The sequence below is a fragment of the Xenopus tropicalis genome, chromosome 5 (assembly GCF_000004195.4).
Source record: "Xenopus tropicalis strain Nigerian chromosome 5, UCB_Xtro_10.0, whole genome shotgun sequence".
NCBI classification, from domain to species: Eukaryota; Metazoa; Chordata; class Amphibia; order Anura; family Pipidae; genus Xenopus; species Xenopus tropicalis.
The window spans coordinates 101,885,502-101,909,155 of record NC_030681.2 but is presented as its reverse complement, the minus strand read 5'-3'; the positions used below and the strand labels follow the sequence as shown (position 1 = coordinate 101,909,155).

Here is a 23,654-nt window from a genome sequence, read left to right as displayed (position 1 = left end):
GGGGGAAGTAGGAAACGCGATGCGATCGCATCTGCTGATTCCTGGAGGGTCCTGCAAGCGATTGTCTCGCAGGACCCTCATGACAGCCCCCCTGGCAGATGCCGCCGCTGCAGAGAGCAGCGCTTAAATGCCAACGACGTATGGGATTTAGATGCAAAGGACAGACACACATTTAAGTGTGTGTCTGTCCTTTGCATCTAAATCATTTATTTACTACATTCAAGTGCACCCATAGAGCAAGCTATAGTGCGAGGTTGTTCTCAACCTTAACGACGTATGGGACACGTCATTGGCATTTAAGCCCTTTTACTGCCACGACGTCGTTGGCAGTAAAAGAGTTAAGAGCCTTACTGTGGCACTTAGGAGCCACCGTAGGGCACTGCTACCATGTTTTTTTTTTTTTTTTTTTCAATTATTTTTGAACAATTTTTGGCGGTTTCACAACAGTTCACACTTCCAATCATGTACTTTGAAGGATTAACACCTTCATCAATGAGCATCATGGTACCACTGTGATTGTATCATACCTTGTAACACCTGTCAGTTTCAGCTAACACCTAACTGAACAAGTTCAATGGAACCATTGTGATTGGATGTCTGTGACTCTACTACCATCAAGAGTTTAAATACCGGGGAATTCCCTACCAGTCATTTGAACTGAAGAAGCCACTCGGATGAGTGGTGAAATGTTTTCAAGATAAACTCAGAAAAGTCCAGTTGTTTTAGACTTAATTCTTCTAGATACTGTATATCATGACCTGGATGAATGAGAATCTTCATAGACATATTGACCCTCCCATATGTTTAATTGCTGGAGTATTTCCCTTCAATGCCAAAAAATAAAAATTGTTGGTGAACTTTGGATAAAATACTTTTAGCTCCTAGTTGTTGTCTGTGCTGCAACCAAATTCAATTGTAGAAATCCAAAAAGTAGGAAAAAATCTTAAGCAGGTTTGCTGCCTGCAAAACATTTATTTTGGGTAGTGTTACCCATAATAAATGTTTTGCAGCAAACCTGCTGAATTATTCTAGTCACATAAAATAAAAGTTCTGCATTATCAATAAGCTTTTACGTAGAGCTGTTGTATTTCCTATACCATTTAATAATTGCTCAAACTTATTTTTAAATCATATTGAATACAAATACGTCCTTGTACTTCCAGCTAATCTACCCAAAGCACACGGACCTAACAAGCCCTTATATAATAAAACGTCACAAAACAAACGGCGTCTGCGTAGTTTGCATTATATTTTTGTCCCGAGTGGTAACATCTTCCTTGAGACTAAAGTTCCGCATATGCACCGGAAATGGCAGGTTGTGTGCGGAAGAATGCTAGGGTGGGAGCGGAAGTGGTCAGGAGAGGAGCGGAGCGACAATGAACAACAAATTCGATGCGTGAGTGTGGAAAGACTGAGCGGAGTTATTGTACGGGTCTTCCTGACAGTCACCATATGGCCTGCTCGCCAACCCAGGCAGCATGCTGCCATTTATTAGTATAGGCGCTCTAATTGCGCTGTAGCTACTGGATTCATGCCCTGTGCCAATTACACAGCCATTGGAACAGTTTCTTGTAGCGTTCCATTAATCTGACACACCCATAATGCGCACTCGGTAGCGGGAAGGATGCGCTGCACATTTTGCAGTTTGTATGCAGCAAAGTGAATCAGCGCCGTGCCAGGTGCTTGTAGTGTTCGGTTATTAAAGGGATTTCATTATCATTCTGTTATTAAAGGCATATATGCTCCGGAATAATTATTGAATTGTTATGTGAGCTAATGTTTCATATTTAGTAATCGTGTAGCTTTGGGGGAAGGATGATTTATTGTATCCTTGTAGATGTGGAAATGCATTTCATGGTACTGCTAATTTTATCTGGGAAAAACAACAGCCTTGTCTTATGTTAGGTATCCTTGGGCTTGTCAGATGCTTTTGCTGGATGGAAAAGTTTCAGGCTGACCCATGCTTGAACGTTGAGACTACGGGAGGAGGCAGGGAGTCATTTTAAAGGGGACCTGTCACCCTAGGAAAAAAAATCCAAATTGTTTTGTATTGTGTTTGTCAAGCAAAATGAACTATACTTACACTATGTCCTTCAGTTTTGGAATTCACAAACAGGAAGGCTCCATTTTGTGGACAATGTTATTAGGGCAAGCTTTGTATTATTCCAAAATCTTGTTTTTGAGCCTGATGCCCATGCACTGGATACACATTAGGTGGTGAGGAGGGAGGGGGAAAGTGAGTGCTCAATGCAAAGTGAAAGTAATTCTCTGCCCCACCTCTATGCCTAAAGCATAAGGGTGGGGCAGTCAATATATCATTGACTGCTGAGATTTTTAAATGCCTTTATAATGCATATGGATGTGTTAATAAAAAAGGAATTTGGGTTTCATGTTTAATTTGAAAATTACTTTCATTATACAACTTTTTATGTCTGGGTGACAGGTCCCCTTTAAAAACTTTGCATTAAAAAACAAAGCAGACTAAGAACCAAGAATTCCACCCATTTTCCATAAACCTTAGATGACTTGAAATGCCATCTACAAGTCCAAGAAATTGCTTCCAGTCCTTAGTAGAAGGATGATGGTAGGAATTTCGCTGGATTTTAACCCGCTGATGCTGTTGTGAGGTGAAGACTGGACCTGCAGGTTTCATGCTGTACATGTGTTATAAATACCTGGCATGGTGTAATAGTGTGTGAGAATGAAAGATGGCACTGTCCCTTTGCTTTTTATAGTTGTGTTGATGTTTATACATAATAAATTGAAACTTTAGTTCCTTGCAGCAAATGTGCAGCCTTGAAGTCCAGAGAATCACATACATGTCAATGTAAATCACAGGGAGCAAAATCACATGGAACCGAAAATCCCAAAAAAGACTGAATCCCCAAAACAACTGCATTTGTATACATCTGTTTATACATCTGTTTATATTTGTGATATACAGGACACTTACACTTTGGCACAAGAGTTAGGAAGTAGGATTTCTGGAAACAAAATACCAACCTTCCAATATTTTTATCATTCTGCCCAATTGATAACATTTGCATCAGGATTAAATTTTTCCAGCCTGGCTGGTAAAATATCGACCAGGAGGCAACCCTAGTTATCAATGATAATGTCCCAGATTGCACTGCATTGTAATTAAAAGGTACCAGAAAATAAAATATATGTATGTTTACTGATTCACTAATCTCTGGGTTGTTTTAAATCATTTTGGGATTCACTTTTATATACTATTTATTTATTATTATTATTTTTTTTTTTTGCTCTTTTTTCCTGTAGCTTCATGGTTGGCTTCCAACATTTTCTCTAAACCTCTAAACGCATTGATTGTTTATTTTATTTTTCTTTTAAGTCTAAAAGATGACGACAGTGGGGATCATGATCAGAACGAGGAAAATGGCACACAGAAAGACAGTGAGAAGGAAAAAAATGAGAAGGAAAAAAACCAAGGCTCTTCTAGGAAAAAGGTGTGACCTAAAGAACTACAATTTACAAGTGAATATTTTAGGGCCGTGACCGATGGGGACATTAGTCGCCGGCGACTAAATCTCCCCATAATGCCATCCCACCGGCTAGATTGGCATACGCGGCAATTTGCCGAAGTTGCCTTGAGAGAAAATTTTGGCGCTGCATATGCCATCCCACCGGCGATTTACATTCTAGCCGGTGGGATGGCATTATGGGGAAATTAGTCGCGCGGCGACTAATCTCCCCGTCTGTCACAGCCTTGAAAGTGATACAGTGTGGCCATACAGAGACAGAGTGTCATCATACTGGTTAATTGGCTATATGTTAATGCAATTTAACCATGGGCTTAGGTGGCAAAATTGCAAAGATGTAACAGATCAGCCTGTGGGCTGATTGGTATCATGATGCCACTATGGCCTATGCATTACCAGGTTGGTCATTAATGGAATATGCACTTGGGTCATTGGTTTGCATTTTAATTGCTCTTAAAATTCTGATTTCATCTTCATATAAGTAACAACAATAGGCAAACACAATCTTGCATAAACACAGTCAGTTTTAAGTGAACCCTGTTGCTGGTGTTCAAAGGAACCAAACTGCCAGTAGTATGACATTCCTTGTTGCCAGGGGTATTTACAATTTGCAGTGGCTAGACTGGTTGAAGTTGTAACTACAGAAAATAAAGTACCTTTAGGACTTCCTGGGAACCAACTTGGTCCCACATTTTGTTGTGTTTTAGGTATATTAGAGACATGCACTAGGCACCAATACACCTATATACCAATATATCCTTAATCAGGGGGCATTTACACTTTGTTTTTTTTTGTTGTAAATTTAACATAGAAGAGCACAGTGATTTTGGACTAGCCATAGGTGAGTGCTTAGACCGATTTAGCAGTCCAGTTCCTCTGCGCTTACATGACAAAGCTGGTGACATAATTCTTGCCTTTAGAAAATAATAAGTTAAACGCTATTCAAAACAGGGTACATTTACCATGTAAATACATTCATGTTGTGTTTGTTCAGTTGCAGCAGAACATATATAATGGTTCCGACGTGTCTTGTTGGCAACTTTAATCCCTGTAATATTCTGTGTTTCTTAGAGTGTTGTGCCAGGTCCAGCCGAGCACCCCTTACAGTACAACTACACATTTTGGTACTCACGCAGAACTCCAGGAAGGCCAACCAGCTCCCAGAGCTATGAGCAGAACATTAAACAGATCGGTACCTTTGCTTCTGTGAGTGTACTGCCTCTAATAGCATGACAGTTTTGCATAGTCAGACATGTGAGCAAATGCAAACTATTATTTAAAGAAGCATTGAGAAAAAGGTATACAGATTATATCAGTTCATCCAAATGTCAAATGTGCAGGCTTATCTAATGTGTATGTTGTCATTTGTCTTCCTTTGTGTATTTATATGGGCAATGGCATGAGGAATTTAACACTGTTTTATCACTCTGAGGGATTGAGACAAAATACTGCAAATGTTTCCCATTTAAAGTGAATAGGAAAGGCCACCATCACATCTTGTTCTGCTTATTGACACATGTCTCAAAAACATGTGGCTCTGCTTTTTTTGCACAATACATGCCTACTGCTAATTAAGGTGAGGTGCCATTCTGATGTTTTCCATTCACTTTGAATATGTCCCTCGGAACAGTAAATCACCAAGAGTCCATGTAAAATGCTTATGTTATACAGCAGGGATCCCCAACCTTTTTTACCTGGGAGCAACATTTCAATAAAAAAAAAGCTGGGGAGCAACACAAGCACAAAAGCTTTCCTAGTAGGTAACCAATAAGGACTTAGATTGGTTAATTAGTAGCCCAATGTGTACTGGCAGACTACTAGAGGCTCTGTTTAGTAGTACACATGGGGGCTGATTTACTAACCCACGAACGGGTCGAAATGAGTCCGATTGCGTTTTTTTTTTGTAAAGATCGGTATTGTGTGATTTTTTCGTATTTTTTGCGATTTTTTCGGCGTTAAAACTTACGCGAAACTTCACACCTTTTAAGTTTTAACGCTACGAAAAAGGCGCAACTTTTCGCGTAAGTTTTAACGCTACGGAAAAATCGCAAGATTTTACGCAACTTTCGTAAAGGCTACGAAAAACTCGCGTTTTTACGCAAAAATCGTATTGGTAACGAAAAATTCGTAAAGACGCCGAAAAGATCGCAAAACATACGAAAAAGTCGCAAAATGTTCGTTTTCAAGTCGGAACTTTTCCAATTCGGGTCGGATTCGTGGGTTAGTAAATCAGCCCCATGGTCTTTATGCCTCCAAAACATGTCTACAAATCAGAAATTCAAAAATGGGCACCAACTCTGAGGCCACTGGGAGCAACATAGTGCTCATGAGCCACTGGTTGGGGATCACTGTTATACAGCATGATAGTATAATTTATCTTCACTTAATTTAAATCAGTAAACTTTGCTTACAGTTATATCAATACTCCACCTACTGCTGGTTTGTTGGGAAATCATATTAAAAGCAGGCCTAAGATTGTTTTTTATGCAATGAATTTAGGTAATTGGTGGCAAATTACTGTTCCACTATACTTTGCAAGAAACTGAAAAGCATTTGGAGATACTGCATGGGTTTAACTAAGCTAATGCTGTTTATGTACTTTGTCACAGGTGGAACAGTTTTGGAGGTTCTATAGTCACATGGTACGTCCTGGGGACCTGACTGGGCACAGTGACTTTCACCTCTTCAAGGAAGGGATTAAACCAATGTGGGAGGTAAGAATCAACAAGATAATAGGGCTTCTCAAGAAAATAGCAGTAAGCAAAAAATGAAAACTAAGGTCAGTGGTTGTTGGAATTTTTCAGAAGCCCCACTTATTGGTCCAACCTCTGGTCAGGACCCCCCTTAACTCCCAACAATGGTACAGATGTAGAAAAACCTGTGCCTCAACACAGTAAGTTTATGTGTGAACACCCCAGTATAATGGTAAGGGATTGAGAAGACTGTAATTGTGAAATGTCACAGGCTGCATGGGTACATCCCAGCATTATGTGAAACCTGTTTTGTAACACTACAGCTTTATAATGCAAGGATTATCAAGCCTGTATGGTTTTACCCCAGAATAATATCAGGACGTCTCCTTCGCTCCTCTCAGAGCCTCTGTTTTTTTACACCATCCACACCTACTGCGCGCTCTCATCTTAAACCTTTCTATCTTGCTGCTGCTTACCTCTGGAACACTATCCCTGAATCCCTCTGTAGGGAACACACACACTCTCTCTTTAAGAAAAAGCTCAGCTGTTACTTTCTGGAGCACTAAAACACTATTTTGCCTAGTCCTGCGCTTAAGGGCAAATGCCCATACCTGGTGCACTCTTACTTTCGAATTTGTGCCTGTATGTTACCCAACCACTTAGATTTTAAGCTCTACGGGGCAGGGACCTCCTTCCTACTGTGTCTGATACCAAATGGCACTTATAGCTTTATGGCTTTAAATATGAAACAGTAGAATGATATTACCTTTAATTAAGCCACTGCTTTGAGTTGCTTGCTTTTTTTAAAATCTCGTTGTTTACTATGTGACAATGACAATAAAGATATATTCTATTCTATTCCCTGTGCATTAATATATGTTTATTGTATTTATTTATTATAACACTTGTCCTCCCTGTGTGTAATTTTGTAAGATTGTACAGCACTGTGTACACTTGTGGCGCTTTATAAATAAAGTTATACATACAAACATATATACATACATGCAGGACTGCTTTTAAGTGCAGTCCTGTGTGAGACTCTTAGAATTAGATCAGGTAGCAGGCACCAGTGTTAAGCACAGCACATTTCTAAGGGCTAGTTCTACCCCTTCCAGTAGTTTGTGCCATCTCTTCTCCTCCCCAAACTGGAAGACAATGGTCTGACATAAACTTTGGAAAGGGGAGTGCTAACAGGAATTTTGAGAAACAGGAGCAGAGAAGGGAACGAGAGGTAGAACATTTTATGGATAAGGATAAAGAAACATGTTGAAAATTAAATTTGCTGATCTTTGTCCATTCTTCTCATTATATATTTCAACGTTGAAGGATGATAAGTATAACGCTATTCAATTTTTTTCCTTCTCTCTGTATAGGATGATGCAAACAAAAATGGAGGGAAGTGGATAATTCGCCTTCGCAAAGGCCTAGCATCACGATGCTGGGAAAATCTCATACTGGCCATGCTGGGAGAGCAGTTTATGGTTGGAGAGGAGATCTGTGGGGCTGTTGTCTCTGTGCGTTTTCAGGTGAGATTCACCAAAGTGTGCTTCAAAGTGTAAGTAAATTACAAACTTCACCAGATTTCAAACACCCTACAGAGGTACGCCCACAGACCATCTGTTTGTGCATGTACTTATGGATGTCTAATATAAATAATCTTCAATTCTATGTTATAGATAGGCGGAACAAATACATCAACATAATCATTCAAGCAAGGGCAGATTATTATTAAGATTATCAATATGACTGTGGCCTACTTAAGGCCTGTGCCCAGTTTCACTCTCACATTTACCAGGTATCAGTCCTTAACTGGAAAGAAGAGAAATACATTTAGGAATTTCAATTAAAGGGGATGTTTATCTTTTTGCAAAGTCCTAACAGAGTGGTCAAGCTTTTCAAAAAAAAAAAAAAAACTGTACGCACTATAATTGTTTTTTGTTTTTTTTTAAAGTGATACAAAAGCCTATATATTGTATGAATGCTTCAAATATCTGCTTATTTGGATTCTGTCCATTCTCTGGTACTTAATTTAACACTGTTAGCCAACCAGATCAATGTGCAAAGGAATGACCATGGCCAGGCATGTACAATAGCACTAAATCCCTCTCTAGCTGAACTGGTGCACTTTGTCCCCTCCTGCTGCCAGTCTCTCCATCTGCACCAAACCTGAATTGTGTAATAAAAGTCATGGAAACACCACAGCAGTTTTTATCTCTAATAAAAACAAATTCACCTTAACTTTAACCTAGCCAGTAAGTTTGAGTTAGTAAAAATGTAGTCATTTGTAAGTATCAAGACTTTATGGTAGTATCTTACCAACTCTGTTCATTTTACCCATGCTTACAGTTAAAACACATTCGATCTAGACTAAGAGTTTTAATTCTTAATATGTTTGTGATTCAGGGATATGGTTATTAAGTAAAAAGAAATCGTTTTCTATATTGAATGCACAGGAAGACATCATATCTATTTGGAACAAAACTGCAAGTGATCAGGCAACCACTGCTCGTATTCGAGACACATTGCGGCGAGTCCTGAATTTGCCTCCCAACACTGTTATGGAATACAAAACGCACACAGACAGCATCAAGTATGTAGTTCTCAGCTTGTAAATCATGATGAAAAAATACATTTCAATTTTGATGGGCTAAACTATACTAAGGAATGCATTAAGAATAACTGTAGCTTATTGCTTCCCAAATTTACATATATGGGAAATTCAGTTTGTTTCAAGGGCCAGATTATATTAAAAATTACACAGGGAACTTTATGAAACTCTTTGAGGGCCACGTCCAACTCAAGAGGCTTCGGCTGGACTGCTTGGTATAGCTTCCTTCTTCAGCATAGGAGAAAGGCTCAGAACTGGATTGCTCAAAATTGTAAAATGTTAAATAATGTTAAAATAATCAAAAAATTTAAACTCTCAAGAAAAAGATACATGGTATGAAAGTTTGCATACAAAGTAAAGCTTGTCAATTCATTTACAACCTAATTGTATGTTTACATTGTTTCAGCAATCCATTGTTACTAGTTAGAGTAGTTTAGAATTATCAGCTGTTTATTGTTCCCTGTTCATTTTTAAAACTGCCATTATTCTTGATCAGTCAGATTCATCATACAAAGATTTAAAAGTTGCTTATATGTTTTTGGTCCCAGGTGCTGGCATATAATAAAAATTTGTCCTTATTTTATGTCACTTTTAACCAGTCATCAGAATAAAGTTCAAAGACATCCAGTTCCAGGATAAGTCATAACCGATAAAGAAAGTCTGACCAGTCAGCCACGCAGGATAGAGTACTCTGCTCAGTGGGAAATTAGGGTTGCCAGTTTCATGTCATGCAGAACAACCCATGTTGCAAAAAGCGTTTCTTCTGTACAACAGTACCTCTTTTAGAGGTTACTATAAATATAGATACCCCCACCTGAATATGGTATCCCTATCCAGCTGCACTAGAAAAACTGTTTTTTTGCATATTATGTGTTTAATCATTGTTAATGCTGAGGTCTGAGGTCTTTAGCCTGAGGTCTTGCAGCGGATCCTGATAGGCTACAAACTTAGGTTACTAAAAGAGAGGTTACAGATGCTTGCTTATGAAGGTCAGTTCTTAGGATAATGACAAATGGTGCATTTTGCTTCCCGCACCATTTCTAGCTTAGGTCGGTACACCCATTCAGGTTATCATCACTCAGAATGTGACATTGCTCATTTGCAAATTAATCACATGCCTAGTGGGCTACCAATGAGCTTGAAGTAGCTTGTGTGGCAAAACTCTGTGCGCTATTACCACTAGAGTGCTCTGTAGCTGTCCTACCAATACCTTTGAGGTATATAGCTAAAACTTGGGTTGCTCAGATCCCAGGGTAGGGATTCACACAGTGGGCTACACTAAAACACACATGGCATCTTTAAGATGGGAAAGGGCAAGGAGCCTTAAACAGTTTCCAAATCATTGAACAACACAAGGTTGACGTTTCCTCTACTGGCACTGGAGGGAAAAGTAATTCTTCATTTGTGTAATCTTTGGACCAAATGTAAAATTAATTAGTTAAAGGAGAACTGCAGCCATGCTAAAACCATAGGCACCCTCCAGAGGACAGCCTCCTCACTCCTGATCTGCACTACAGGATAGTCCCATTACAGTTTTGTTTGCTGTACTTGGTTATAAAAAGCAGAGGGGTTGGCGAGTGGCATCTTACGCCGTGTGATATTTTCTTCTCAGCAATCACTGAAGAAGAACATGCTCCTGGTGTGATCAGCAGCCCCACTGCACTACTTTTTTTATTTGTTTTGTATTTCTCTCTTGACTCAAGAGAGGTGGCTGTTGGACTGTAAACGAAAGAAATCCTTAGCCTTCAGTGCATTCTCCAGCTATAGTTTAGCAAGCCGTTACTTCTAATAAATGTCTATCAGTCCCAGTTAGTCTTATTTTTTAGATTAAAGTAAAGTAAAGTGCTATTTTTTTTTTTTCTTGTTTTTTGTTCTTATTTCTGGTTGCCCAGGGCCTGGGAAGAATTTCACGGCCTGGTGAACAACAGCGGCCGCTGAATGATTTCTCCCCCTCTCCCTGCATCCCACACCCAGCGGTAGGGCCTTTTTTAAAAACAATTCTTCCAAATAGTCACACATATGAAATGAGTGTTCCATTTTTTTGAAAGTATTTCCAGAAATGATCATTTTATGTGTGTTTGAATGTTTGCTTACAGCAAATAAAGTGGAGATGTATCCATGCACTGCCCCCTTAGCTATGCCAGGCCCACATTAGAGAGTTATTGAACAAAGCAGCATACTATGGTTTGTTTGCCATGTGCATGAGTTAATGGCTGTTTTTTTTATTTGCAGGGACAAAACAAGCTTCAGAAATACCAAAATTGCTTTGTGAACACAAGGATCTACTCCTGCTTTGCTGACCTGCTTTCAGTTTGAGTATTCTCAGTTTTAAGCACCACCATGTAGCTTTATGGCCGGTGGCCCAACGGTTCTTGGGAAAAATTCTATACAGCTTCAAATCTAGCTGGGATTGGGTCGAACTGTCTTTTTGTTGTTTTTGTTTTTTTTTAAGCCTGTTATCTACATCAATCCTCTTTCCAAGACCTATCCACTACAGCTGCATCCCTCACGGGAGGAAAAAGCATTGTACATTATTTTTGGAATCTGTTTTATTTCTTGGTTTTATTTCATTTTTAAATGATGGAAGAAGATTGGCATTGAACTTTTCTTTTGTATGTAGAGTCCTCTTCAGCACTGATGGAGTTAAGTGCTCCCTTCTGTTGAGAAGCAACCCTTTCTTCTCAGCATTTGCCTTGTCCCTTTTCTTCAGCACTTTGTTACTTTCCTTTCCATTTGTTATGCAAAGGATTATGTGTATAGTAGTAATCATATTACCTAACCCATTACTGAGACATATCAGTATTATACTTTGTGTATATAGAATAAAATGTCTGTTTGCTGATGTCTGCAGCTGTCTCTCCTGCTACAGCTTTGACATTAAATCATAAGATCTCTTTGGTTTTGTTTTTATAATGTATTTTCGTCCAGTGCTAATTAACTGACATTAAGCTCTGATTTATTAAGAATTGAGGAAGAGGATTGAATTTTCTTTGTTGCCATCTCTTTCATATATTTAAGATACAGGCTTGCCACCTAACACCTGGCAACTGTGAAAAAAGAATGAATGTGGGAAAAAATGACCCTAGTTCCAAAAAGTTCCAGAATTTTGGAAATTCAATAGCAATTTGAAACTGGCTGTGCTTGCAAGAGACCCCCTAAATATTGCACAGATTAAAAACTCTGCATGCAAAAGTAGCGAAAAATTCCCTCGGCCGATATCAGAGACTGGAAGACTTCTATAAGAAATGTATACTTGAGGTTGTTTATGCCAAAGGAGGCAATGCCAGCTATAAGAGGCAAGGGTGCACTTAACTTTTTTCACAGAAGAGGGTGGCATACTTGTTTGTTTTTTTGAATGCACAATTGTAAATTTAAGTTTCCTTTTTCTGTTCAGTGACAACACCTTTATTTAGTGTTTTAATTAATATTGCTGTGTCGGCAACTTTGCAAGGGAGAATATATTTTCATATGACTGTAGGTGTACTGTACTTAAAGACTAGACCTTTTCTAATGGCTCTATAATGTCATTAGCTGTGCCATCTCCACCAAGTCTTCTTCTGTATGCTTTTCAGCTCATCTCAAAGTACATGTAATTCTGCACATAAAACAAAAACAATGATATCAGTCAGTTGGAGTTTTCTAAGGGGCCGATTTACTAATCCACGAACAGTCCGAAGGCGTCCGAATGCGTTTTTTTCGTAGTGATCGGTATTTTGCGATTTTTTCATAAATTGTTGTGACTTTTTCGTAGCCGCTACGACTGTTTCGCAAATTGTCGCGACTTTTTCGTAGCATTACGACATGCGCGAATTGTTGCGACTTTTTCGTAGCCTTCGCGCCGAGTACGAAAGTTTCGGATTCATTCAAGCTTCAGTATCGTGACTTTTCTTGGGCCAGGTTGGAGCTGCAGAGTGCCATTGAGTCCTATGGGAGGCTTCCAAAATCATGCAAAGTCTGAAAGTTTTGCCCGCTGTTTACGAGCGCTCAATATGAAAAGTCACGACAATGTACGAGCAAATCGTAACGGCTACGAAAAAGTCGCGACTTTTCGCGCAAGTCGTAACGGCTACGAAAAAGTCGAGTCAATTTACAATAAAGTCGCAACGGCGACGAAAAAAACGCAAAAAATACAAAAAAGTCGCAAAATGTTCGTTTCCAATCCGAATTTTTCCCATTCGAATTCGTGGATTAGTAAATCAGCCCCTTAGTATAAGGAATATAGCAAATAATTATTGTTGCTATAACCAGCTTTGTAATTTCAGTTGGTAAAGTTACCTAAAGGCCTCTTGGAATCTGCTTATATTATTTAGTTTAACTTTGACATTATGTATAAGTTTCCCAGAACATGTGTGCCTTTATATTGGTGAAAGAAAAAGAACTTTTTTTAAGACAGCTTTAGCAGTGTATATAAAGTTAAGTTAAGTTCATGTTAATGCAGAGTGACTTTCTGCTTGCATTTTATTGCAGATGCAAACAATATGTGGTTGGTACTGATTAAGTGGAGCAATTTCAGATGAAAATATCAATTGAAAGTTAGACTTGTTACCAGAGGAAATATTTAGAGGCAAGTGGGGGACAAAGATAAAATTGTTCACTTTCTAAAGGAAAGAGCCCTCCCTTGCCATATCCCCTGCATCCCAATGTTAGCAGTGCTAGTTTAGCAACACTGGGGGGTGCGGAAAGCATATACATGTTTTTATTACCCCCATCACCTTTCACAAATAGTCTGATGGGGAAATTCTGTATTACTCCTGCTTTGTGGCATCTCTCATATGGGATAAATAAAAAGTTCCAAATAAAGGTAAGGTTCTTACCAGCAAGAATGCAGCAGCCAATAGAAGAGCGATTTCAGCTGGGCTGAGGGAAGCTGATACTACCAGAAAGATAAAATAACAGTAATTACTGACAAATTATCTACTATAAATAGGATGTAGTAGATTGATAAGGAGAAAGAGGCCCTATATGGCAGGATTGTTGTCAAATATATTACCACTGTGGATTTCTGGCTGCAGTGCTGTCCGAGACAAAGTATTTTCATGGCTTTCCTGTTCAAAAGGTACCTTCTTAGTAATTGACAGTGTGTTAGTTTAGCTAAAGCTGTGAACTGCATTGTGAAAATACACACACACACACACACACACAGACACACAGATAAATCATAGAGGCAACAACAACAACAATAAGAACCATTTTATATGAATTCCCCTGGTTTTGGAATTAGGTGTTGGACAGGCAGTTATTCAATTGGTGATTATGTGTGTGTGTGACGTTTGCTATAAAGGTAAAGAAAAAACTTCTATATACTTTGATTACTGTTCTACACATACTAATCAAACTTTCTTACTGTTTATGCCAAAAAAGTCATGATCCATGTTATAGTCCATATTAAATCCTGGCCACCTCTTCCAGATGACAGCCAATAGTTGGCCATCTAATGATGTTACCTGCATGAATATACCAATAAAGAAAAAAATCAGGAAATAATTAGAAAATTAGACTCATTAGAAAATACAAATCAAGTAAGGGAAAAGAACTATTCTCTTTATAGATTTACCATTACATAATTAGGTTTACTAGCATAAATGACATTAAACATACTTATGGTGATCCCTTACAAAAGCATTTAGCATAAACGATTTATACTAAGGAAATATAGTTAAGTATTAAATGCATATGTAACTGTATATATGTAATAGCTGATAAAAACTGATGTTTCTATATCAAATCAGATCTTTATGATCGACACAACCTTACCTACAGACTAAACTGTCAATATTGACAAGAACGTTAAGCCACGTTGCTGTTAAAACATGAGTCAATCTATAGAGACACAACACTGGTACAGTATACAGTATACACGCACCAGTATAATCATACAAAAAGAAGTTTTGTACAATTTTTGGACCGTGTGTGGGCTCAGTATTATCACCCTGATAGTTTTCGTACATGGCGATCAGTCATTTAGTCGATTGGACAGGTTAGACAATTTTAGGCGGATAATGATCAAATCTGCCCATGTATTGATCCTTGGGGGAACCTACAATTAATTTCCGGGATGTCACTTTCTTTCGATTGTTGTCTGCCAACTATTTCATGTTCAGAACGTCCTCTGATTAGTTATTTTAGGGCTTTATCCTAAAATTTCAGTGAATATTTAGATAGTAGCATTTAAATGTGCGATTGATATCCAAATGTTCAGTTTGCCAAAAAAGATCTGAATGTGTATGGCCACCCTTAGGGCTCTGGCACATGGGGAGATTAGTTGCCCGCGACAAATCTCCCTTGTCACGGGCGACTAATCTCCCCGAACTACCATCCCACCAGCAAAAATGTAAGTCGCCGGTGGGATGGCACACGCTTCGCAGGCGATTTCGGCAAATCGCCGAAGGAGATTTGTCGCGGGCAACTAATCTCCCCGTGTGCCAGAGCCCTAAAGGTGGCCATACACGGACCGATTTTTTACTTACAAACGACCGATTCCCGAACGATCCGATGCTATCGTTAAGTTATCGTATAGTTGGTGGTGTACGAACAATCGTCGGCCCACTAAACGAGCCGACATTATCGTCCCCAAAATCGATCGGCCAGGTTTAAAAATTTTGGTCGTTTAACGATAAAATCTGCCAGTTGGTGTGAGTGTCAGACATTTGTCTTTCAACGATTGTTCTCTGCGCATGTCACGATTGCCAGCAGTGGAAGTCAACGACATTCGATCGTACGTAGATGTACGATCGTACGTACTTTACGATAATGATGTGACGAAATCTTTCCCGAATTATCGTTGTCCGTGGATGGCATATCGTATGGGAACTCGATTGCCATACGATCGTTTGTCGATATAATCGTTCATCGCACAACGAGCGAAATCGCCTCGTGTATGGCCACCTTTAGTGTGACACATGGAGCTACTAGTAGCAGCTTATCAAGGCTTTCAAAATAGACAATGCTGATCATTTATTGATAAATGTCTCTACGCGTGTTTTCAGTATTGTCTATGGCAGGGTATTTTCCGGAGTTTAGTAACCATGACAGGGAGCTTCCACTAAGAAGCACTGTGTGTCTTCGCCCTTAAGGTGGCCATACACGCAACGATATTATCGTACATAACAAATTTTCATACGATATTCAATGCCTGTATGGCAGGAGACAAGGCGACCAATATCAGCAAAGGCCTTGGATATTAGTTGTTTCGCCTGGATGAAAAATGTTAATCTTGGGCCTTTGGAGGCGGCAAAACAAAGGCAAATGTTTAGCACTGAATCATCAGATAAGGGTAGAATTGTTTTGACTATTCAGCTCTAAACATTGGTAGAGGGTATGAATGATCTTATCTACGACCAATTATTAACACCCCCAGTCAGAATGCCAACTATTCTAACTACTAATTCCCCTTCAACGTTTCTTTTGTTTCACTAATATTGTGTTTTATTTTTAGGGAGTTGCAGTTTGTGCTATGTTCAGTAAGCGATTGCTGGGACTACAAATAAAGTGCATTATAATATAAACAGCAAAGGCTTTATGATTATATATATATAACATGGTTAATCTTGAAAAGCTAAAATATTTTATATTGTATTAGCACTATTCTGAAGCTATATACTAAATGACTTGTTTTTACACTTGTTGATTTACCTGGAACTCCTGATCAGTGTGGCAACGGGTTGCACTCCATGAGCCTTTGATCTCCATAATTTTTCTCCCATAAGCATCATACACTGCAAGGCTTGGGCTAAACAAGCTCCACCTAGAGCCCCACAAGGGTTGTGGAAATAACAAAAGTAACACTTGATTTTAGTTCCATAGTTTAAATTTTTCTCTAAAAACACTGTTTTCTTGGAATTATAAGGACCCAACCTAAACCAACCCATGATATGACATGCAAGCCCAGATGGTCACTCATTTTCAACAAGATAGCCCAATCTGTGTAACCATCATGCATGGGCAGTGATATCATGCAGAAGATTTGTCAGCATATTGTTGCTGCAATTTTTCCAGAATCTCTGAGTGTGGCACTATACTAATAGCTCTAAAAAGTTTGAAATGATGAATCCAGTATGTGCCATTTTTCCACCTGCTAAGTAACTATGCATTTACATTAAGCATTGTTTTAGCAAAATACATGGATTACAATTTCTATCTTGGAAATGTATCTTTTCCAAAGTATGCTGTACAATTAAATTTGCTCCCATATTTGCTAAGTTAATTTGAGGTGGGCTTGTAAAACAATGCAGCAGAGAATAACTACCTGGCCTTCACCCCAGAGTTTCTATCATAAAAATATACAAAAAATGTAAACTTTGGTTAAAGTTTGCACCAGTAGAACTTACAAATAGCTTTGATCTAGTAACATTGTAAATATTTGATTGTAATGGGTTACTATACAGGTAAACAATTAAATAGCTGTAAGTAAGCTCTTGAAGCTCTGTTTATGCATGGCACTGAGATCTTAACCTTCAGGGATCTTTCATGTTATGTTCTCAAGATGTTAATATAAGTTCTCTCAATATCTCAATAAGCAAGTGTTCTTAACCCGTGTACCCAAAACTTGGACACTGTGCTGTGTAGGTTAGGCCATCATGATCCTATTTATTACAGTTACGTTTGTCTTACCAAGGTAATAGCAATTAATAGGTAATGCTTATTTTAAATTCTTGGGTCACAAAGTTCCAGGCTTAATCTTGGTCCTGTTCTGCCTGTCATCAGACACACTGAGCATATTTTGGTGCAAAAAAAGACATGTTTTACATTTTCATGTGTGATACTGGCCTTAGTGGTTAATAACAGAATTAAAAAGGCAGAATATATTTTCATATATTTATTTTGCTGTTAAGTGTCTATAGGTACATACTGCCCTACTTCATAGGAACAATAGATTACCTTTGTTGCACAGAGCCAATGAGATTGCCAGATGAGGAGAATACACTAATGACCATCAAACAGCAGAACAGGCAGCACATATCCACTCTGTAAGGTCTACAGAACCTTAGCACTTCCTCTTTGCTGTAATCACAGAGGCGGAGGGAACAGGACCGGGCAGGGCCACAAAGGTGCAGGCAAAGACAGCTAGAGTCTGATATAAGACATTGGTATCAATGTTATATTGTGTCTGTATAGTCTTCCTTTAGCTCTCCATAATTTTCATGGACTAGATGCATTCACCACTCCCTCCTGGCAAGTTACTGATATTTGGGTAGATGAGTATGTAATGCACAACTAAAAAGTAGCATAGTTTTAGCTAACAGAAAATAAAACCCCTTATATTTGCCACCCTAGGAACCTATCCTTAGGTGCCTATAATGAAAGCATGGCCATGGACCAGTGCAGTGTTTAGCTTTCATAACAATAATGAATAGCAATACAAAATACCTGTTTTTGAATTACTTTAATACTTAATTAAGACCTTAATTTCAGGTACAAAACAACCAATTTAAATCTAAATCCACATTGTTAAAAGTAGACTTCCAATTAATTCAACTTTTTAATATTTACTATTTCTTATTTGGAATTACAAGTACTGTTACCTTCAATAGCCACAAGTAACTGTTTAGATGAGCGTGTTGATATTACATATGATCTCTCAGGGTGACAGCTCAGTCCTGAAATACAGAAATGCATTCTCTTTTAACCATATACCATAGCAATATAGTCCTTTTTATTAAAAAAAAAAAATCTTTAATGCCTAGAACCACAAATCAACAAATTATATTTCCAATGTACTGGACGGCTGAGGCCACAATTTAGGGGATGCTTCACATTCAGCGTAAAGAGACCATAAGAACCAAAAGTCCTGGACTAAAGGTGTACTGTATATAGCCACTCTAATGGCAGAAAATGAACTGTAAACTACTCATCTGAGTATGAAATATGCTTGGTGAGGCTGCTGCATGGCGGGATCATGTAGGTCTCTATAAAAATATAATGCCCATATGTTAAACCCTGCTTCATATGAATAAACCATTTTCATAAAAATATTGTTTATTAGTAGTATGTGCCATTGGATAATCCTAAATAGAAAATTGAAAAGTGCACACAAACAAACCAAGGGCACACATACATGTTAGGTCACATAGGCCAAATAATGGACAAAGTTCTGTCTTTTAAGCTGGCCATACACACACTGATATTATCGTACCAAACCTCGCTTGGACCGTAGGTCCTAGGGTAGTTCTTGAAAGCCATGTTTCTGGGGAAGTGTTATAGCAGCCTTAGGGCTCTGGCACACGGGGAGATTAGTCGCCCGCGACAAAACTCCCTGTTCGCGGGCGACTAATTTTCCCGGATTTCCATCCCACCGGCAAAAATGTAAATCGCCAGTGGGATGGCATACACGGCAGCGCGATTTCAGTTAAATCGCGCCACCGCGTATACCATCCCACCAGCGATTTACATTTTCGCCGGCGGGATGCCAATCCGGGGAGAATAGTCGCCAGAGACACGGGAGATTTGCCGCGGGCGACTAATCTCCCCGTGTGCCAGAGACCTTACTGGTTTGTTTCGGCCAATTTTATAATGGGACCAGCAGCTAAAGCACTTTGCTTAGCATGGTAAACATACTCTATTGTCCTCTTTGGTCTTTGGCCATCACATGATACCTTTTACACATACATATATAAATTAAGAAAGTTAACTGCATGGGTGATGGCATGAAAAGAAGCACTGAGTATTGATTGACTAACAGCAAGCTGGACATATACCCTTTTTAATAATATGAATTAAACATTCATTTTTTTACAGAAGGCCTGAAACTGGAATACAAGGAATATAACACTTTTTTTGTATTTCCTATATTATGATTTAAAGTGCAAGTGCCAATATCCTAGATCACTATTGGTTCAGACTATGTGATTATTAAATGATTAAAATTGAAACCACAATGCTATACTCCAAGCCGTTTCTTTATACAGTATATATCCTCGCCAGTCCTTAAGCTTGCAACTAAGGTGCCAAGTGCAGCGAACAATTCATTTACACCAAATACACACCAAGGACTGGCCCAAAGATTGAAATAGTGGGTGCCTATAAGATACCAAGGCAATTCTTTCTCTTTTTCCACAATGCCCAGAGTTTGAGGTTTTGTGAGATTAGTTAGTGTCCAGCCTTCTCCACCTGAGTGGCATTCCCATATTTACACAGTCAATGTGCAATAGTAGTTTTCTTTGGGAGATCTCCACTAACTCTATCCAGTTTCCTTTTCACAATCCTTTTTTCCCAATAATAAAAAATGCAAGTAAATTATTGGTACATTTATTGATTTTTTAAGCACTTATCACTTATCGAACATACACATGAATTGTAACACCCTATTTGCACTAATGATGAATGATAATGAATGTTATTTAATGAAATTATTGAGGCACTCACACTTTATAATTCAGTCAATATTTAACATTTAAATGGTTTAATAATCATATCTTCTGAACCAATAGTGATCTAGGATATTGGCAAAATACAAGCAAGCTGTCCTTTTCTTCTTGTGATTAAATCAATTACACTTTCTGTATTTTCCTTCTGCTAATATTGTGGTACTGAGTCTTTTAAATGTAATACTTTCAAATAAATAAAGAAAAGAAAGCTGACTTCAGAACTAAAATAAAAAACTCGTACAAAAAAATTGAAAAAAAAGTATTTACTATTAGCAAGAATTGCCAGTTTATTTGCCATCAACACCAGCATACCTTCCTAGCTTAGTTCAGCCAATTATTGGGTACTTTTATGTCACATGTACTACCCTTATCTGTAAGATTGCATGTTAGCTTACCTTGTGGTTTGGATTTGGAAGTTATGCAGAACTGCTGGGCACCTGACAAGATTTGAAGCTCAGCAGAAGCTGATTCGTCCAACTCTTCAACAACTGGTAAAGGTCTGTGATTGTCCATGTTCCTACTGCCTGGAATAGATGTAACGGAGCAAGAAGATATGGGATCCTCTTGGTTGCATGCCTTTCCCACTGAGCGCACACCTTTGGAGTAGCGGAGTACTTTCATAGTGTTATTACTTTTGGCTCTGTTGGGATTCGTCAGATCATCCATCTGTTGCAGAGCTTGCTGCGTGTGCATAGTTTTAAAGCACCTACAGACCTTCTTGTCTACTTTGGAAATGCCAGAGAATGGTTCAATGTGTTTTTCTCTTTTTAGGTAACCAAACAGGGTAGGCTGCGTATCTATAGCTGACATGATACAAGGCACAATCAGCTGCCTCTTTCTAGGGGGATATTTTATCCAGTACAAAAATTTAAATTCTATGAGTGCTGCTGAAACAAAGAACTTCTGCAGATCGTCTTCACTATCACTATGAGAAAGTGAGCTCAGCTGCATCCTTTCCCAGTTCCTGCCTCCTGTGTCTAATGCTGTTTCCATCTCAACCAAACAGATTCTGCTTAAAGCCTCTCTACTGGGGGCACCCGGCCTGTCATTCAAAGAGATGCGTGTCAACATTAAAGAAAAAGGAGAGAAAGCAAAATTCTCTGAGGGATTAGTGGAAAACAGCTGTTCTTTTCTCACTTCTGTCCAACTATAAGACTAACACCTGTTATTATACAGAAAATGTTAATGTGTAAACATTAAGCAAGTTCTCTGCAGTTTTTTGCTTTGTTTGTACAGTAGTCTAAGCTTTCCTCAGCCCTCGTTCATCAGTAGCTTTACACTTGCATACTAACTGAAAAAAGGTCCTTAGCTTTTAGATAACAAATAGACCCTCTTTACTCAATATGTTAAAGGAAAACTATACCCCCAAACAATGTAGGTCTCTAAATATAATGTATTGCATAAATAATGTAATTATTATCATGCATATGTAAAACCCTGCTTCATCTAAATAAACCATTAAATAAAAATATACTTTTTAAAGTAGTATGTGCTATTGGGTACTCCTAAATAGAAAATTGCCATTTTAAGAATTAAGGGCCACCTCCTGGGATCATAGGATTCACAGTGCACACAAACAAGCCAAGGCACACATACATGCTAGGCCCCATCAGCCAATTGATGGGCAGAGTTCTGTCTTTTGCTTCTTCCTGTTACAGTTGGAGCTGCATTATTTCTGGTCATGTGATCTCTGAGAGAGCACACAGCCCATCACTAAATGGTGGCTCAACGGAAAATATTTACTGATATATATTCCAGTTTGGCAAAATTCTTTAATAGGTCACTTAACATAATATAAATTATCTGTTGGTTAACTAGCCATTCTGTGGATATAGCTTTCCTTTAAGACATTTTGTGGTAAAAGCTATTAAAATTGGCAAAAACAGTGATTGTTTGTCTATATATACTGTATATATATATTTGTTTTCTCAGGCTACCACGTCAAAGTCATCTGTCTGGCAAGTCACGCTCTCATGTGATATATTAATTCCAGTATTTTTATATAAACTAAATGACTTTGATGTAGTTGATAACTAAATTATATACAGTTATATAATCCCTGTTTTGTGTCAAGAGAATGTTTTCTTAGTAACTTACTAAAGGGCAGCTTTATCAAAAGTTGCATTTGTGAAAAAAGCTATCTTATTAAAGAAGAAAATACATCAGTATATTCCCACACGCATTTTGTTGCAGAAAAAAGTTGCACGCTGGTTAGAGAAAATTTATATTGACTTCTATTGAACCTTGCCTGTTTTTACTTGGTGGATTTTTGCTGACAACTTTTTGCTGATTCTTTAAAAAATAAATACTGTACTGACTATTCATGGTTCTTAAGAATATTCTTGAGTATATTTGTGTTTTTCGCAATGTTTTTTCTCAAATAGTAAATAAAATCCAAACACAGATTTTGATATATCGGCCCTTAGTAACAGAACTGAATATTTTAATTAGGAATGCACCGAATCCAGGATTCGGATTCGGCCAAGATTCGGCCTTTTTCAGCAGGATTCGGCTGAATCCATGCTCCTGGCCAAAACCAAAACCATGACTTTTTCTCACATCAACACGGAACTTGAAAATGTTTCACCGCACACAGCGGAATGTATATGTTGTACTCTAAAGCCAAGAAAAACCCCAGCAAATAACTACTTTATGCACAGTGCTTACTGTGTACCAACCTAAAAGTACAGTAGCTCCTTCATACTAAAAAGCCATTCCTCCAAATTCATCCATGATAGCCATATCTTTCCTAACCCAAGTGCTAATCTGCACACTCTGCATTTGCCTGATAATTTCATCAATAGGCTGAGGGAAAAAAGTTCAATCAAGGTGTGGGCCCCTGCTAACAATATTTATGACCTATCAAACTTATGAATTAATTCAGAAAAGCATTACAAAATTGGGAGGGTAGCTTATTGCCTCTATTACAACACACAGCTTATTCAGAGGACAGGAACTTGCTGGAAGTGATCTGTTATGGGTGGTTAGTACCTTTTTTAGAAAAAAACAAAGATAAAGAAAGAAAAATTGTCATCAGGCATTATTTTTCAATTTATTTGAAAGCTGAATGTTTAATGCTCAATCACATGTCAATATACTGATGATTGCACATATTCACAATAGTCATCACATTCACAAAATCATCAGTATACTGACATGTGATATCTTTTGTGCACTTTTGAATATCTAGTTTTTTGTAACTGCAGGGGCAACCAGTGGAACTAATGAATCAAAGCACACCAGTAAGCTCAATCCTTTAGCAATACTATCAAATGAAAGAAAGTACAAACCTCTCATTGAGACCAATCAGAAGCAGTTCTGGGAAATGAGTTGCCACAATTTCTTATTCAGAATAACAGAATAAAGGGGAACCAGCACTTTGTTTGATTTGGATAGGAGCCTTTGGATTAAAGCTCTGTTTACCAGCTGACAAAGTGACATCTACAAATGACAAGTCTTTGTGTTTTTCTTCCTGGAGTGGCAAAGA

General features: G+C 38.3%; 2 protein-coding genes across 4 annotated transcripts; one reads left to right on the top strand and one right to left on the bottom strand.

Moving 5' to 3' along the window:
• The first annotated feature begins 1,287 nt into the window (after window positions 1-1,287).
• LOC448677 (eukaryotic translation initiation factor 4E family member 2) lies at window positions 1,288-11,719 on the top strand. Of its 3 annotated transcripts, NM_001005099.2 has the most exons (7): window positions 1,350-1,396; window positions 3,356-3,470; window positions 4,575-4,709; window positions 6,113-6,217; window positions 7,570-7,722; window positions 8,650-8,786; window positions 11,037-11,719. In NM_001005099.2, exons 1-7 carry the CDS (start codon window positions 1,377-1,379, stop codon window positions 11,074-11,076), a joined length of 705 nt encoding a protein of 234 aa, NP_001005099.1. In that variant the 5' UTR covers window positions 1,350-1,376; the 3' UTR covers window positions 11,077-11,719. The 3 variants fall into 3 exon arrangements, with proteins under 3 accessions (XP_012818354.1, XP_012818353.1, NP_001005099.1); XM_012962900.3 differs by lacking the exon at window positions 4,575-4,709 and having other exon boundaries at window positions 1,288-1,396; window positions 11,037-11,702; XM_012962899.3 differs by lacking the exon at window positions 8,650-8,786 and having other exon boundaries at window positions 1,288-1,396; window positions 11,037-11,702.
• Window positions 11,720-11,804: 85 nt separating this feature from the next.
• On the bottom strand, window positions 11,805-21,449 carry LOC100497953. The gene is made up of 7 exons (XM_002937348.5): window positions 20,563-21,449; window positions 18,326-18,400; window positions 17,682-17,874; window positions 16,437-16,548; window positions 14,149-14,248; window positions 13,619-13,677; window positions 11,805-12,399 (listed from the first exon to the last, which is right to left on the bottom strand). Exons 1-7 carry the CDS (start codon window positions 21,236-21,238, stop codon window positions 12,373-12,375), a joined length of 1,242 nt encoding a protein of 413 aa, XP_002937394.3. The 5' UTR covers window positions 21,239-21,449; the 3' UTR covers window positions 11,805-12,372.
• Between the last annotated feature and the right edge of the window lie 2,205 nt (window positions 21,450-23,654).

Excerpts from the sequence above, each read along its gene's own strand:
- LOC100497953 (XM_002937348.5), bottom strand. The coding sequence starts at position 21,238 with ATGTTGACACGCATCTCTTTGAATGACAGGCCGGGTGCCCCCAGTAGA. Across the intron at positions 14,249-16,436 it reads ACACTGATCAGGAGTTCCAG|GTAACATCATTAGATGGCCA; the intron begins GTAAATCAACAA and ends ATATTCATGCAG. Across the intron at positions 12,400-13,618 it reads TGGCTGCTGCATTCTTGCTG|AATTACATGTACTTTGAGAT; the intron begins GTAAGAACCTTA and ends TTTTATGTGCAG.
- LOC448677 (NM_001005099.2), top strand. The coding sequence starts at position 1,377 with ATGAACAACAAATTCGATGC. Across the intron at positions 7,723-8,649 it reads TTGTCTCTGTGCGTTTTCAG|GAAGACATCATATCTATTTG; the intron begins GTGAGATTCACC and ends TTGAATGCACAG. Across the intron at positions 8,787-11,036 it reads ACGCACACAGACAGCATCAA|GGACAAAACAAGCTTCAGAA; the intron begins GTATGTAGTTCT and ends TTTTATTTGCAG.